The following is a 13850-nucleotide window of genomic DNA, read 5'->3' as shown; positions in this document are numbered from 1 at the left end:
TGCTGCAGCACAATGGAACTGGAAAGTATAAAGCTTCCTCCTGTTTCTTGTTATTTTTCAATGTTGCTCATTAATGATTTCCATTTGCTCAAAAGAAATTAATATCTGCTTCATAAATTTGCCATACACAAGATTGCAAAATCAACAGAAAATCTCTTCTGTTGCACAGACGAAGAACAATCGCCAGGCATGGATAGGCTGGTAGATATGATGAAACACTTATACAGAATTAGGCGGTTTGAGTGCCAAACACGTACCACTGTGATCAACTATGCAAGGATGCAACGGGTGCCATGTACCTCATCCAGTTCACAAGCAACCACTGTCATATCATAGAGTCACTGCTCACACAAGGAGGTGCATTAGCACTGGAATGGGATATACTCAACGTAGGTCAGAATGATCATTTATACCTGTCAGGTATTACTTAACCCAAAGGCATTTAAGGAAATATTATTATTGATTCAGAGGAAGCAGAAATAAGAAATCTGGACAGTGATATGCAGCTCTTGGGCCGATTTACTTTTAAGATGATCGTTCCTCCCTTTCGATCATTTTGATTCCTGTCATCAGTTACAAATGATCTATGAATTTTACTGGTCATTTGGAGGAGTGTGTGCAAGCAGTTAGCAAGGGGGCAAGCTGGTTAATAGTAAAGAACGACAGGACAGAATACTGCAAGTATTAAATCTTAATTAACAGCACAGTACCTTTCAGATTTTTGAAAATATTTTTTGAACATTGCACATAACTAGGGGGAACGTGACATTATTAATTTTAATTATTTTAAATATTTTTAAGAAGCGGGTTGATGGGTTTTTGATAAGAGAGGGGATTAAGGGTTATGGGGAGAGGGCGGGAAAGTGGAACTGAGCCACGACAGATCAGCCATGATCTTGTTGAATGGCGGGGCAGGCTCGAAGGGCCAGATGGCCTACTCCTGCTCCTATTTCTTATGTTCTTATGTTCTTATACCAGTCATACGGTTATTATATAGGGCAGCAAGCAAATCCTTTGATAAAGATCTCCTTCAAATGCCAGAACACTGAATTGGCCAGAGATTTCAGAATAGGTAGCAGTTCCAAAGGACTAAAGTGAAGTACCTTTCATTTAAATATCATTGTAGGGAGATTATAAGATACAAAATGGTACGAAAATACTTTTTCTGTGCGCTTCCTTGCTTCGAATAAAAATTACCAAAAATAAACTATTTCTTTTACACTAAGACAAGGGTTGAAACCGGTGTCGTCTATTTTCAATTCAATTTTGTTCCCTTTTAAAAATCAATATTTCATTTACTTATTTCCTTTTCAAATGTGGGGCCTACGGATTACACGCTGAAAATATTGCTTTAAAAAAGTCACATTGGTCAGTACCCAAGTTCGTTGCAAAACAAACGAATATAATGCCAAGCCTGATGCTGGCTCGCGACTGTGCATCTGAACTCAGGTTTAACATTTTCCTATGTTTGTAGGGGGTCTCAACTTCAGTACAGTCCTCCTTTTGTTTTCTATATAAAGTGATTGCATAATTTACTGCTTTTTGCAAAGTGGTACATTTGTTTTTTGAGGGTGGGTGGCCGGTGGAAGTGTTGCTTCATTGAATACCAGGCAAAACAAGACTCCCCTCCCTCCCTGCAACACCCTCAAACACCACCAAGCCGATTCAAAAGCATCTGCAGTGCAAAACTGTACACTGCCTAACCTCAGAAACTTACTCAATTTTGAAAACACTACCAAACATCTGCATGGAATGGCTTCTAACATTTCAACACCTAGAAGATACCTAAAAAAAAACAGGCAAACTGTGACAAACGCCTCTACTTTTAACTGTGCAAAGTGAACAATAAAATATACTCACAATACAAAGCATCAAATACTTGCTTAAAGTAGTGTGACCTTGCAATTGTGATTCAGGAAAAACACCAGTATCGTAATACTTTCCATTATTCAGGATAGCAAATATTGCTCGTCTGGTAAAGAGTTCTGTTCTTTCTTGATAAAAATTATTTTAAAAACTTGCAAAAGATATGAGCAAATGTAAGCTATATACAAAAGATATAATGCAGGTTGTGTGCGCAAGGCCAGTATGAGAGTTGGCCAATATTACATCTGTTCTTTCAACTGTACCGGCCAATTCAGTCAGATTTAGGCTTAGATTCTTTGGCAATGGACTTCATGTTCACTCTGCTTCCAGTAAAATGCACAACTTTATAAAGCTTTTAACTCGTTCAGCAACCAGGATATTAGTACATGCAACAACCACAGAGTAGCCATCTTATGGTTGATCAATTAGATTCTTCCATTGACTTTACCTTCGCCAACATGACTTCTTTGGCTGGTATACCTTTGCAGTTCTGCTTGCTTTTTATTTAACACCCCAGTTCAAGTGGCGTTAAATGTACCTATGGTTTCTATTGCACTGAGCATATTACCATTGCAAGTTCATTGTTGCATTTAAGTTCAGGTCTGTAACGTCCAGGAAGTCTGCAGAGAAGATGCTTGGGGTGGAGGAGCCTGCAGATCCAAAGGCTGTTGCTGAGCTGGGTGGTGTGAGGTCCAACCAGTCCATGTTCTCCAAGGGAGTTTCTGTAAGACCTAGGTTCATAACGTGGCCATGCGTGGGTGACGGTGACATCTGGGTGTCCATCGGGGACAGAGGGTTCTCCAGAATGTCTCGGCTGTTCAGCATATCCTCCCGCGAGTTGCCAGAAAAGCCTTCGGCCACGTTGTTGAGCTGGGAATCTTCGCCGCCGATTTTAAGCAATGTGAGGTCGCTGCCCCTGCTCAAGGAGCTGCGGGAATTCAGCAGGGCCTCCAGTTGGCTGTCTCCGTTACTTGTGCAATGGTCGAACGCGAGCTGGGGAGGCGACATGTGGTTAAAAGGACTTGTTGAAGTCCTCGGCACTGTCACAGTGGAAGCTCCTGATGATACAGTGATCTGAGGCAATGATTTCGAAGTACAATGATGATCATTTTTGGCATTTGGTGGCATTTCTGAAAAGAGAACAGCTCCAGTAAGAAAATATACCAGGAAGGAAGGTTAGGGAAAATGTGAAACTGGAATAGTAATGAAAGCCAAAATAAATTGTCCTTTAAAAGAACGCTTTGAAGAGAAGTGAAACTGAACACATAGCTGATTTTGTAAATCAACCTGAATAAGTGATAGTCCGTAACAGTTTTGAACATTACCATTTGTTAAAATACCAGATACTTCTTAAAGAGCCTTGTATAATTTTGACAATTAGATCACCTTCCATGTCATCATTTACACATAAGGCACAATTCAATCTCAGCAATAGGGGTCTCGCTTATTGGTTGGATAATCAGTGAGAATCTCCTATTGCCTCCTTTGGGAAGGCCCGCTATATTATGTGTCAGTCAGGCACTTTAGTGACCACTGGTGGGCCTTCCATGGGATCAAAGACTCCAGGGGCAGAAGGCCCAGCCCCACAGGGCTGCTGGCAATACACCCACCAGAGGCCCTCACACGCGTGTGGACCCAGGCCACATGTGTGTGTGAGGGCAAGTTCGGGGTTCTGAGGAGATTGTCCCTGGCTGGGGAGGTGGGTGCTGGAAGGGTTCGAATTAAGGACAGATGGCAGTTCTCAGCAGCCAATCCTGCTCCCTTCCTGTTTCTGATCCCAGGTCGTTCAAACAGACACTGAGTGCTTTTAAATGAGGGATTCCACAAGCTGCCCTACCACACCCCGCACTCTGCCACTTTTAACTCTTAGCAAACCTCTGGCCATGCTGAGAAGTCTAAATGCTTTCAAATGCATTATTTACGCTCAAATTCACACTCCAGCACCTTTACAAGCCTTTTGGTTGACAGGTCCAGGTTATTTCACAGTATGCAGTAGCTTTTTCCATTTTTGTTTCCCTTTGCAATTAATTAAATCTGAAATGCTTCCTGTTTTCAGCTGCTGTGGTTTCTAACCACATTTTTTTTAAGCAGGCTCTCTCTTTTTTCTGAAGACCTTCTTAGAAATACCAGGTGTACACCTGCCTGCTCTTTGTTTCTATAATGGGTCTTTTACAAGCTGGAATAGCATGCTTGAACTGAACAGCCATGGAAGAAGCTGGCACAACTTCCCCTACCAGGCATTTTGGGTCTCATTGCCAGGGTATCATTATCAGGATCCAGGATAGCAGGGAACAGTGTCAGGTTGGCACTGCCAAGGGATGTGCCCTGAAGGGGCAGGGCATGAAGGGAGATCAGGGGATGGGGGGGGGGTGGTGGTTTGTGGTGCTGGAATTGAGGCCAAAGACTTGAGAGGGGGAATCGGGTCACCCTCATCCCTGCATAGGGGGAGGAGGGTTGGGGGATGCCTTGCACATTCAGTTGTGGGAGAAGTGGTTGCCTCTCTGTGGTGCAAATTTGGGGTCCTCCCTTTGTCTGTGGGGGATTGCCATGTCCAGGATGGCGGGTGTGTGGGGCTGCCAATGAACTCTGAGATCGGGGCAAGATGCAGATTTGAGGTTACAGTCAGGCCAGCCGTGATATTATGAAATGGCGGAGCAGGCTAAAGGGGCTGAACAGGTAAGAACGGATGTGTATTTCTTTACACTTAAATCACAATGAGATTAAGGTGTACAATGTTCTTCCACAACGAGGACTGTTTGCAAATCTGCCATGTTGTAACTGCCACATTTGATGTAATCCCCAGCAAGAGCATGCAAATACGCCAAATTATATCTTGAAGTAAAAAGGGTGAAAGATATATTACGCCAATTGCCTGTCGTCCAATCAGAAGCCCTTTACCATTTAGCGAGAAACAAGCATTATTTTACAATCGGGAAAAGTTGCTTCATGCTCTGCCTCTGAATAATATTCATGCATCGCTGTCAAGGTTACAAGTCTCACCTCCACTCTCAATGAGCACGTCCAGTAGGTCATCCATCTGGTTTCTGGACATTTGCTGCAGATATACAAGATTAAACTACATAAAGTAAGTCTCAACCAAAAGGGAATGCTTAAAAACAAGTCAGCCAATAGCCACCAGAATATAGAACTGACAAATCAATTTTAAAAGAATCACAGAAATATAGAATCCAAATAGTACAGAAGAAGGCTGTTTGGCCCATCGAACCCACTCCGACAACAATCCTCGTATTTACCCTGATAATACCCCCGACACTGAGGGGCCATTTTTTAGCATGGCCAATCCACCTAACCCGTACATCTTTGGAATGTATGAAGAAACCGGAGCAAACCCACACAGACACGGAGAGAATGTGCACACAAACAGATATTTGTGGTAATACTAAAAATCAGTCATTTCTGACCTTCCCAAAGTCAATATAATACATAAAACTTAAAAGGCATCATTAGCGTAACACAATTATCTAAACATTGTTGAAACAGTTCCAATATATTGATCAGGGAATCTTTTTAAAGAAAGAGGTCAATAAATTCTTGAGTAACAGTGGAGTCAAAGGTCATTGGAGGAAGACGGAATGTGGAGTTAAGGCCATATTTAGATCAGCCAAAGTATTATTATTGAATGACAGACCAGGCTCGAGGTGCTGAAAGGTCTACTTCTGCTCCTAATTTGTATGTCTGTTTGTATCCTATTATTACTTCAAATGCCTGGACTGGGAGGCATGCCTTATGAAGTTAGGTTGAGGGAGCTGGGACTCTTTTCCCTGGAGAGACGAAGGTTGAGAGGCGACCTGATAGAAGTTTACAAAATGTTGAGAGGAATAGATAGGGTGGACTCTCAGAGGCTATTTCCCCGGTTTGAAATGGTCGCTACGAGAGGACACAGATTTAAGGTGCGGGGAGGGAGGTTCAGAAGTGATGTTAGGGGTAAGTTTTTCACTCAGAGGGTGGTGAGTGAATGGAATCGGCTGCCGTCAGTGGTGGTGGAGGCGAACTCGCTGGGGTCTTTTAAAAGACTTCTGGATGAGTATATGGGGTTTAATGAGATTGAGGGTTATAGATAGGTCTGTAGGTTGGTAGGTGATGTGGTCGGCGCAACTTGTGGGCCGAAGGGCCTGTTTGTGCTGTAGTGTTCTATGTTCTATGTTCTATGTAACAATTATCATTTGATGTCTGATGGATAGAAATAACCGTAGAATTTTCAAAACGCAGTCCTCCCCAAAAGAATTGTGATAGTTTTTTTAATATTTGTTCATGTGGGCATTACTGGCTTGGGCAAGCATTTATTGTCCAACCAAACTGACTTTGAGCTGAGTGGCTAGCTAGACCATTTCACAAGGCAGTTAAGAGTCAATCACATTGCTGTGGGTCTAGAATCACATTTAGGCCACACTGAGCAAGGATGGCAGATTTCCTTCCTCAAAGGATATTAATGAACCAGATGGATTTTCACAATAATTGACAATTTCATGATCATTATTAAGATTTTTTAATTCCAGATTTTTATTTAATTTATTTGCCTTGCTGGGATTTTAACCTGAGCACGACTCTGGGTCTCTGGATTACTAGTCCAGTGACAATATCACTACCTCAGCACTGTCTCATTGAAACCACTGTTAATAAACGTCTACTAAATTTAACCAGAAAATCTTTAAAAGAATCAAACCACTAAATTAAGGGAAAACATGGGGTGAGATTTGCCACACTCCCTGCAACATGTTTCGGCAAAGGCTGCCTGTCTTGGGCCAGTGGTGGGATCAGAAGATGCCGCCGCCACTGGCAACGGGGTTTCCTGTTCTATGCAGCCTTGCTGCCGGGAAGCTCATGGCAAGGGTTTGTCATCGGCGGGACTGGAAGATCCCATCGGCAATAATGGCCAGAAAATTCCAGCCACCAAGTGTAAAACTACAACCTTTGACAGAGTCACATAGGATTTGACAGATACATCAAACCATTTACTGAGTGTGTGGCAGTGGTTCAGTGCCACATGAATCACTGAAATAAAACAAGTTTAGCTCATTAGAAGTCAATAGTCATGCTGCCTAACGATAATGTTCAATTATTTCTCACCTGCTTCACCGCATCTTCATAAGAAGGAGGTTGTTTGATCTTGCTCAGGGTTGAGTTTGAACTACAGAAAGGAGCAGCGTTGATAGCAAACTTTTGACCAACTTGATTTGCAGAGTTTGGAACATTCATCTAAATGGAAAACGCAAGCAGAAATGCGCAGTTATTAACAAATATTATTGGTTGCTTTCTCTGATCTAAGGGCACCCAAACTCAGGAGTGATAGTGGGGAGGGGGCACCTCTCTGTCCACCTGTCTCACGATGTGGAGATGCCGGCCTTGGACTGGGGTAAACACAGTAAGAAGTCTCACAACACCAGGTTAAAGTCCAACAGGTTTATTTGATAATAAGCCCACAAGCTTTCGGAAACGCTGTTCCTTCGTCAGGTACGTGGAAAGTTCCGATCAGAGAAGGGCATATAAAGGCACACACAGTTTACACTGTGTTATCTCCACTCACACTGTCTGCACCTTTAAGACTTGAATAGCAGGTTAGCTGTAAAGACTCGCATTCTAATCAGTGTTCTGTAAATTGTGTGTGCCTTTATATGCCCTTCTCTGATCAGAACACCCCACACATCTGACAAAGGAACAGCATTTCCGAAAGCTTGTGGGATTACTATCAAATAAACTGGTTGGACTTAAACCTGGTGTTGTGAGACTTCTTCCTGCATCTATCTCACAGCAGATATCCATTTCACTAAGGTTCAATCCGTGCGTTTATTATACTGTTCATCCATCAGTTATTGCCTCAGTGAAATCAATAACCTGAATTCACAAATTGCTGATGTTTCCAAAAGTAAATAATCCCACCAAGTTAGGCGTTGGAGAAAGGCAGAATTTAATAGCAGGTCTTCTTTTTAGTTTTAAAGTTTAAAGTTTATTCATTATTGTCACAAATAGGCTTACATTAACATTGCAATGAAGTTACTGTGAAAATCCCCCAGTCGCCACACTCTGGCGCCTGTTCGGGTACACAGAGGGAGAATTTAGCATGTTCAATGCACCTAACCAGCATGCCTTTTGGACTGTGGGAGGAAACCGGAGCACCCGGAGAAAACCCATGCAGACATGGGGAGAATGTGTTGACTCCGCACAGACAATGACTCAAGCCCGATCCCGTGTCCTATGCCACCACGCCGCCCAATACAACAATAAAAAAACAACTTCTTGATCAATGTGGAGGGCTGTGACTTTGAGGGAAGGTTTTACACAGCGACATTAGCTTCAGAGCTGAAGTAATGAGAATAAATCTGGACTGAGGTCTAAAATGCTTCATGAGAGAAGTGAAGGCGGGAAGGGTTATGTTGTATGGTGGGGTGGGATGGACACAGTTGAAAGGTGGAAGTGTGGGAATAGGAGGTGGCAGTGATAAAGGTGGTGGGACATCTCTCTGTGGTCTAGAGATTACGTTCAACTTCTCTGCCCTCTAATGTACAAGAGGTTGGTGCTTACTCAGATGGGATACATAGTCAAAACCCAGCCTAAGGCTGAAGCCTGCACATCGTCAAATGCAGAATGAAAAATATACTAATTAAAGTTAATGAGGAAAGTAGCAAGCCATCCGCTGTAGCTTCTCATTTGTAATCACACTGGGCCTTTTAAACTTGCGCGGCCACAGATATATTTAACGTTGTGGCTGCTGACACAGCGAAGGCACCTGTCTTCATAACGCACCGATAGGAACTGAGAGCAGGTGAAGGAGTGGAAAATCAGTGGGCGGGATTTTCTGGCCCTTCCTACCGGCGGCATACCTTCCGGTTCCATGGAAAACAACCTCCCCTCCCCCACCCCCACTCGTGGCACATTCCCTGGTGGTGCGGCTGGTGAACAGCACAAATGGCTGTTGACTTTGGCGGGATCGGCCAATAGTGAGCCACCTCCACTGTAGGAAACTACACCATGGGGGAAAAGTGTGTGTGTGTGTTCATCTGTGTGTGTGTGTACGGGGGGGGGGTGTTGGGGGTGAGGTTGGCATTTCCCCCCTTTTTTGATGCCATAATAACAGAGATCCAACTCCCCCATCTCTTCTGTTCAGTTTATCCCAGACAGCCTTCATTGCTCATCCAGTTAATGCTTGTATTGATTTGAAAAGTCTCCTGGGAGTAGTGTGCTGGGAAATGAAACCTTTCAATGATAAATACCTTTCGAAGGATCTGCTGTCGGATGATGTGCTGTTGGAGGTGCTGCTGAAATTGTGGGCTGCCGTTTTGGTGCTGAGGTTCTTGTCCCTTTGGGGCCTACAGCAAAGACATGGAGAGTTATTGAAGAATTACACTTCAATCTCACAGATCTTCCAAACTAACATAGCTGCACTCATTAAATGTTAACATTTGAAATATTTGTTACTTAAAGTTACACAGGTAAAGCCAGTTCCTTCAGCTGTTTCTCAAGTATTCATAAATCATAAGAGGCGAATTCCTACAGGCCCATCAAGTCTGCACCAACTCTCCGACAGAGCATCCCACCTGGGCCCTATCCCCATAGCCCCGCATATTTACCTGGGCTAATCCTCCTAACTTAAACATCTTGGGACACCAAAGGGCAATTTAGCATGGCCAATTCACCTAACCCGCACATCTTTGGACTGTGGGAGGAAACTGGAGCACTTGGACGTAACCCATGCAGCGATGGGGAGAATGTGCAGACTCCGCACTGACACTCACCCAAAGCTGGAATTGAACCCAGATCCCTGACGCTGTGAGGCAGCTGTGCTAACCATTGTGCCACCATGCTGTCCTATTCTCACTCTTTTTGAATCATTTATTGATATCAATACATGTGCTTTACTTGTAAAAACGTGTATAGTATATAACTCTAAGCTTACCACAAATATTAGCATTCAAATGTTCTTTTCAACCAAGTGGTAAATGCTACAGCAACTTGTATGTTTCAATGAAATCATCTCTCAGTCTTCTAAACTCCAGAGAGTATTTAACGTCTCAGCATAACACAACCCTTTCATTTCAGTAATCAATCTGCGGACACAGGTTCAAATCCCACCATGCCACGTGAATTTCATAGAAATTTGGAATTAAAATTGTGATTTTCAATTGTCAGAAAAATCCAGAAAATGCTGGAGAAACCCAGCAGGTCTGACATCATCTGTGGAGAGAGAACAGAGCCAACATTTCAAGTCAGGACGACCCTTCAGCAGAGCATCACTCTCCACAGATGCTGTCAGACCTGTTACATTTCTCCAGCATGGTCTCTTTTGTTTCAGATTCCAGCATTCACAGCATTTTGCCTTCATCATAAAAACCCATCTGGTTCGCTAATGTCCCTTAGGGAAGGAAATCTGCTGTCCTTACCTGGTCTGGCCTACATGTGGACTCCAGAACCGCAGCAATGCAGTTGACCCTTAAATGCCCTCAGGGATGGGCAATAAATGCTGGCCCTGCCAGCGACACCTAAATCCAATGAAGTTTTAAAAAAAGCACTCCCGCAGCAGGTATAGTATAGTGACTTAGGTGCAGAATACAGTTTCCTCTGCACTATCAAATCAAACACAGCCACTTTAGGGGATTTTAGTGTCCTAGCAATAGAATGCACTTCCAATCGAAGAGCCAAGCCTGCCTGAAATAGCTGGTGCACCAATATGTTTTAAACAATGCCATTGTAATTGATGATAAAGGTTAGGGTTAGGATTAGAGTTATGATTAGGGTTAGGTGTTTGGCCAGTATGGATGCTTGCCCTCTACAACCTTGGGCAATGAGACAGGAACTGTGTTAATATTGCAAAATACTCTGCGATTTGCAGCAGACTTGACCTTTACCTGTATCTTGAGTTGACTGTTGCAAGCCGGAATGGGCTGAAGCTGATGGGGTGAGACGCTGCGCCCGTCTCCGTTCTGGGCGGCAGGTGACACCGGCAGGAGGAAGTGGTTGTTTGGCGATGGGGGGAGGCTGGCGTGCTGAGGGCTGCTGGCGAGGCCTCCCAGGGGAGAATGCTGGGGTGAGCACTGTGGGCTCAGGAACGGCGGCGACCTCACGGCGCCGTGTTCCGCAGTTTCCACGCACGCCTGGCTGCTCACGGCACCTGGCTTCTGCGGCGCACCGGAGGTGTTTAAGCTGTCGGTGGAGCTGTTGCTGGAGGTGGACGAGATCATCGGAGTGGCGCTCCTATCGTTCAGCTGTTGGGCTGCAGCAAAGGGGCAGCTGGACATCAGGTTTTCCTGCTTCACCGACACGCTGTAGAGAGGCTGCGGGGAAGCCTGCGGGTTGTGGTGGTTGTTCCTCTTCTGCTTCTGGAGCTGGATTTTCAACTCTTCCACCTGCTTCTGCTCCAGATGAAGCTTCCAGGTCAGCTCGTCAATAACCTTCTGCTTTTCCATGAGCATTTTGTCCTTCTGGGTGTCAAAGCCTTCCAGCTCAACCTGGATGCTACCCCCGTTCATGCTGCTCATCAGGCTGTCTTCGGCGCTGAGCTGAACTGGCGAGGGCTGGAGCCCAATCTGCGGCGAAGACACGGGCACGTCACTGAAGGTGTCGGGCAGCCCGCTCAGCTCGGATCCGGTTACCGAGAGGTCGGACGACGCCGGAGAAATGGGCGGGGTCGAACTGGTGCTGCCAAACTGATAAAAGCCATTGGGCAGCACAGTGGAGGTGGTCTGAGTCTGGAAGCTTGACCGAGCGGTGGCGGGGGTCATCGGGAAGGTCACAGTCGTCATCTCGCCGACAGAACTGGACAAGCTGGTGCTGGTGCTGCTGGCTGGCAGGCTGCTGCCCTTGGAGTCTTGGAAAGGTTTCAGCCTCTTCATGAGGGCTGTTTTTGTACCAGAGACCGGAAGACCTCGTATCCTCAGCTGCTGCCTCAACTCCGATACCTGTGTAGTGGAAAAACAAACCCCGAAACACACAGAACTTAGTGTCAGGCACTACAAGTAACAAAAAACACATCCGATTACCCAGCCGATTTAGAAAATATCTGATATTGTTTGCCTTGTGTCAAAAATCATATTCACATAGAGCTTTTCAAAACCTCGGGTATTAAAGACCCTTTACAACTCATTAAGGTACTTCTCAAATATAGACACATTAGTTTGTGAAAGAAAGGTGCACATTTATAAAGCACTTTATCCCATCTTTTTGGCTTGTCAGCTATGGCTCTCACCAACTTTTACAGATGCACCATAGAGAGCATTCTTTCTGGTTGTATCACAGCTTGGTATGGCTCCTGCTCTGCCCAGGACCATAAGAGATTACAAAAGGTCGTGAACGTCACCTAATCCATCACTCAAACCATCCTCCCATCCACTGACTCTGTCTACACTTCCCGCTGCCTCAGCAAAGCAGGCAGCATAATCAAGGACCCCACGCATCCCGGACATTCTCTCTTCCACCTTCTTCCGTTGGGGAAAAGATGCCAAAGTCTGAGGACGCGTTCCAACCGACTCGAGAACAGCTTCTTTCTTGCTGTTATCAGACTTTTGAATAGGCCTACCTTCCAGTAAGTTAATCTTTCTCTCCACCCTAGCTATGACTGTAACACTACATTCTGCACTCTTTTGTTTCCTTCTCAATGTACAGTATGCTTTGTCTATATAGTGTGCAAGAAACAGTATTTTTCACTATATGCTAACACATGTGGCAATGATAAATCAAAATAAATCAAATCCTTGGGAAAATTCTCAAAGTGCTTTACTTGGAAATGACTCTGGAAGTACTAAGAGATGACAATAAATTTGTTTAGCCCCCCCAAAGAGAAATCTGAAGAACTCAGCATTTTTTTTGCAGTGAAAATCCTCAACTTCTTTGAAAATTTTATGGAAACTTTTGCGGGGGGGGGGGGGGTGGGATTTTCCAGTCCTTCCTGCTGGTGGGACCTTCTGGTCCTGCTGAAGGTGACTCCACCCCTTCCAATGGCAAATTTTCCAGCGGCAAGAAGGACAAGCCACGCAAATACTGTAGACAGCGGTGGGACCCCAGGAGATCCCACCAGTAGCCAATGGTGGTAGGGAGTGGGGGGGAGGCGGTGTGAATCCTGTGCTCACTTGAATGGTCAGATAGCGTCTCCCATTAATAACACAAACTAATTAGATGGTTCCCAGATTCAGACAAGAAACTATTCACAAAAAATCTGCAGGCCACATTCACATTTCAGAATCACAGAATCCTACAATGCAGAAGAGGCCCTTCAGCCCATCGAGACTGTACCAAAGCACGAAATGCCCTGACCTGCCCATTTGGTGTCACTTGCCGGCATTTGGCCCATAGCCTTCAATGTTACGGCGTGCCAAGTACTCATCCAGGTACTTTGGAAAGGATGTGAGGCCTCCACCACCCTCCCAGGCAGTGAATTCCAGACCGTCACCACTCTCTGAGTAAAAATATTTTTCCTCAAACACCCTCCCTGACCTCCCACCCACAGAATATGAATTTCAATCAATCAAGTTGCCTTTTTCCCTTCTGGAAGGGCATCATTGATAGGGCATCCAGGTTTTACTTTTCAGTGTCCATCAATTTGGGGTTATAAATAAAATTTATATTTATTACATTTTACGAAAATCGTAATTATAAAGCTGAGGTAGAACGTTGTCTAGAACCAGGAGACATAGTCTTAGAATAAGGAGCAGCTCATTTAGGACTGAGCTGAGGAGGAACTGCTTCACTGAGAGGTTGGGGAATCTTTAGAATATTCAGTCCCAGAGGGTTGTGGAAGTTAAGTCATTGAGTATATTCAATAGATTGTTACATACTAAAAACATCAAAGGGATAGAGTGGGAAAATGATGTTGCAGTGGATGATCAGCCATGATCAAACTGAATGACGAAATGGACTCGAGGGCTGAATGGCCTACTCCTGTTCCTATTTCTTACATTTGTGAATGGTGACATACTGCCCAGAATTCACCATAGCAGACCACTGACAACATCTGATGGTTCAAAGAGATGCACTGG

The 13850-nt window shown here is 44.6% G+C and overlaps 1 protein-coding gene across 7 annotated transcripts in view; it reads right to left on the bottom strand.

The window, feature by feature from the left end:
* Positions 1–975: 975 nt before the first annotated feature.
* The window catches only part of myocd (myocardin), a 620755-nt gene continuing 607880 nt past the window's right edge, over positions 976–13850 (bottom strand). For 6 of the 7 annotated variants that reach the window (XM_080209049.1, XM_080209048.1, XM_080209050.1 and 3 more), the window contains 5 exons: positions 10728–11777; positions 9096–9191; positions 6955–7083; positions 4867–4942; positions 976–2996 (listed from right to left, as the gene is read on the bottom strand). In XM_080209049.1, the coding sequence (XP_080065175.1) occupies positions 2431–2996; positions 4867–4942; positions 6955–7083; positions 9096–9191; positions 10728–11777 (1917 nt within the window). In that variant the 3' untranslated portion in view covers positions 976–2430. The remainder of the gene's footprint in view (positions 2997–4866; positions 4943–6954; positions 7084–9095; positions 9192–10727; positions 11778–13850) is intronic. The other variant, XM_080209046.1, reaches the window with a different exon arrangement.

Source organism: Carcharhinus amblyrhynchos, chromosome 21, assembly GCF_965287045.1.
Source record: "Carcharhinus amblyrhynchos chromosome 21, sCarAmb.v2.hapA, whole genome shotgun sequence".
NCBI classification, from domain to species: domain Eukaryota; kingdom Metazoa; phylum Chordata; class Chondrichthyes; order Carcharhiniformes; family Carcharhinidae; genus Carcharhinus; species Carcharhinus amblyrhynchos.
This window is presented reverse-complemented; position numbering and strand designations above follow the sequence as displayed.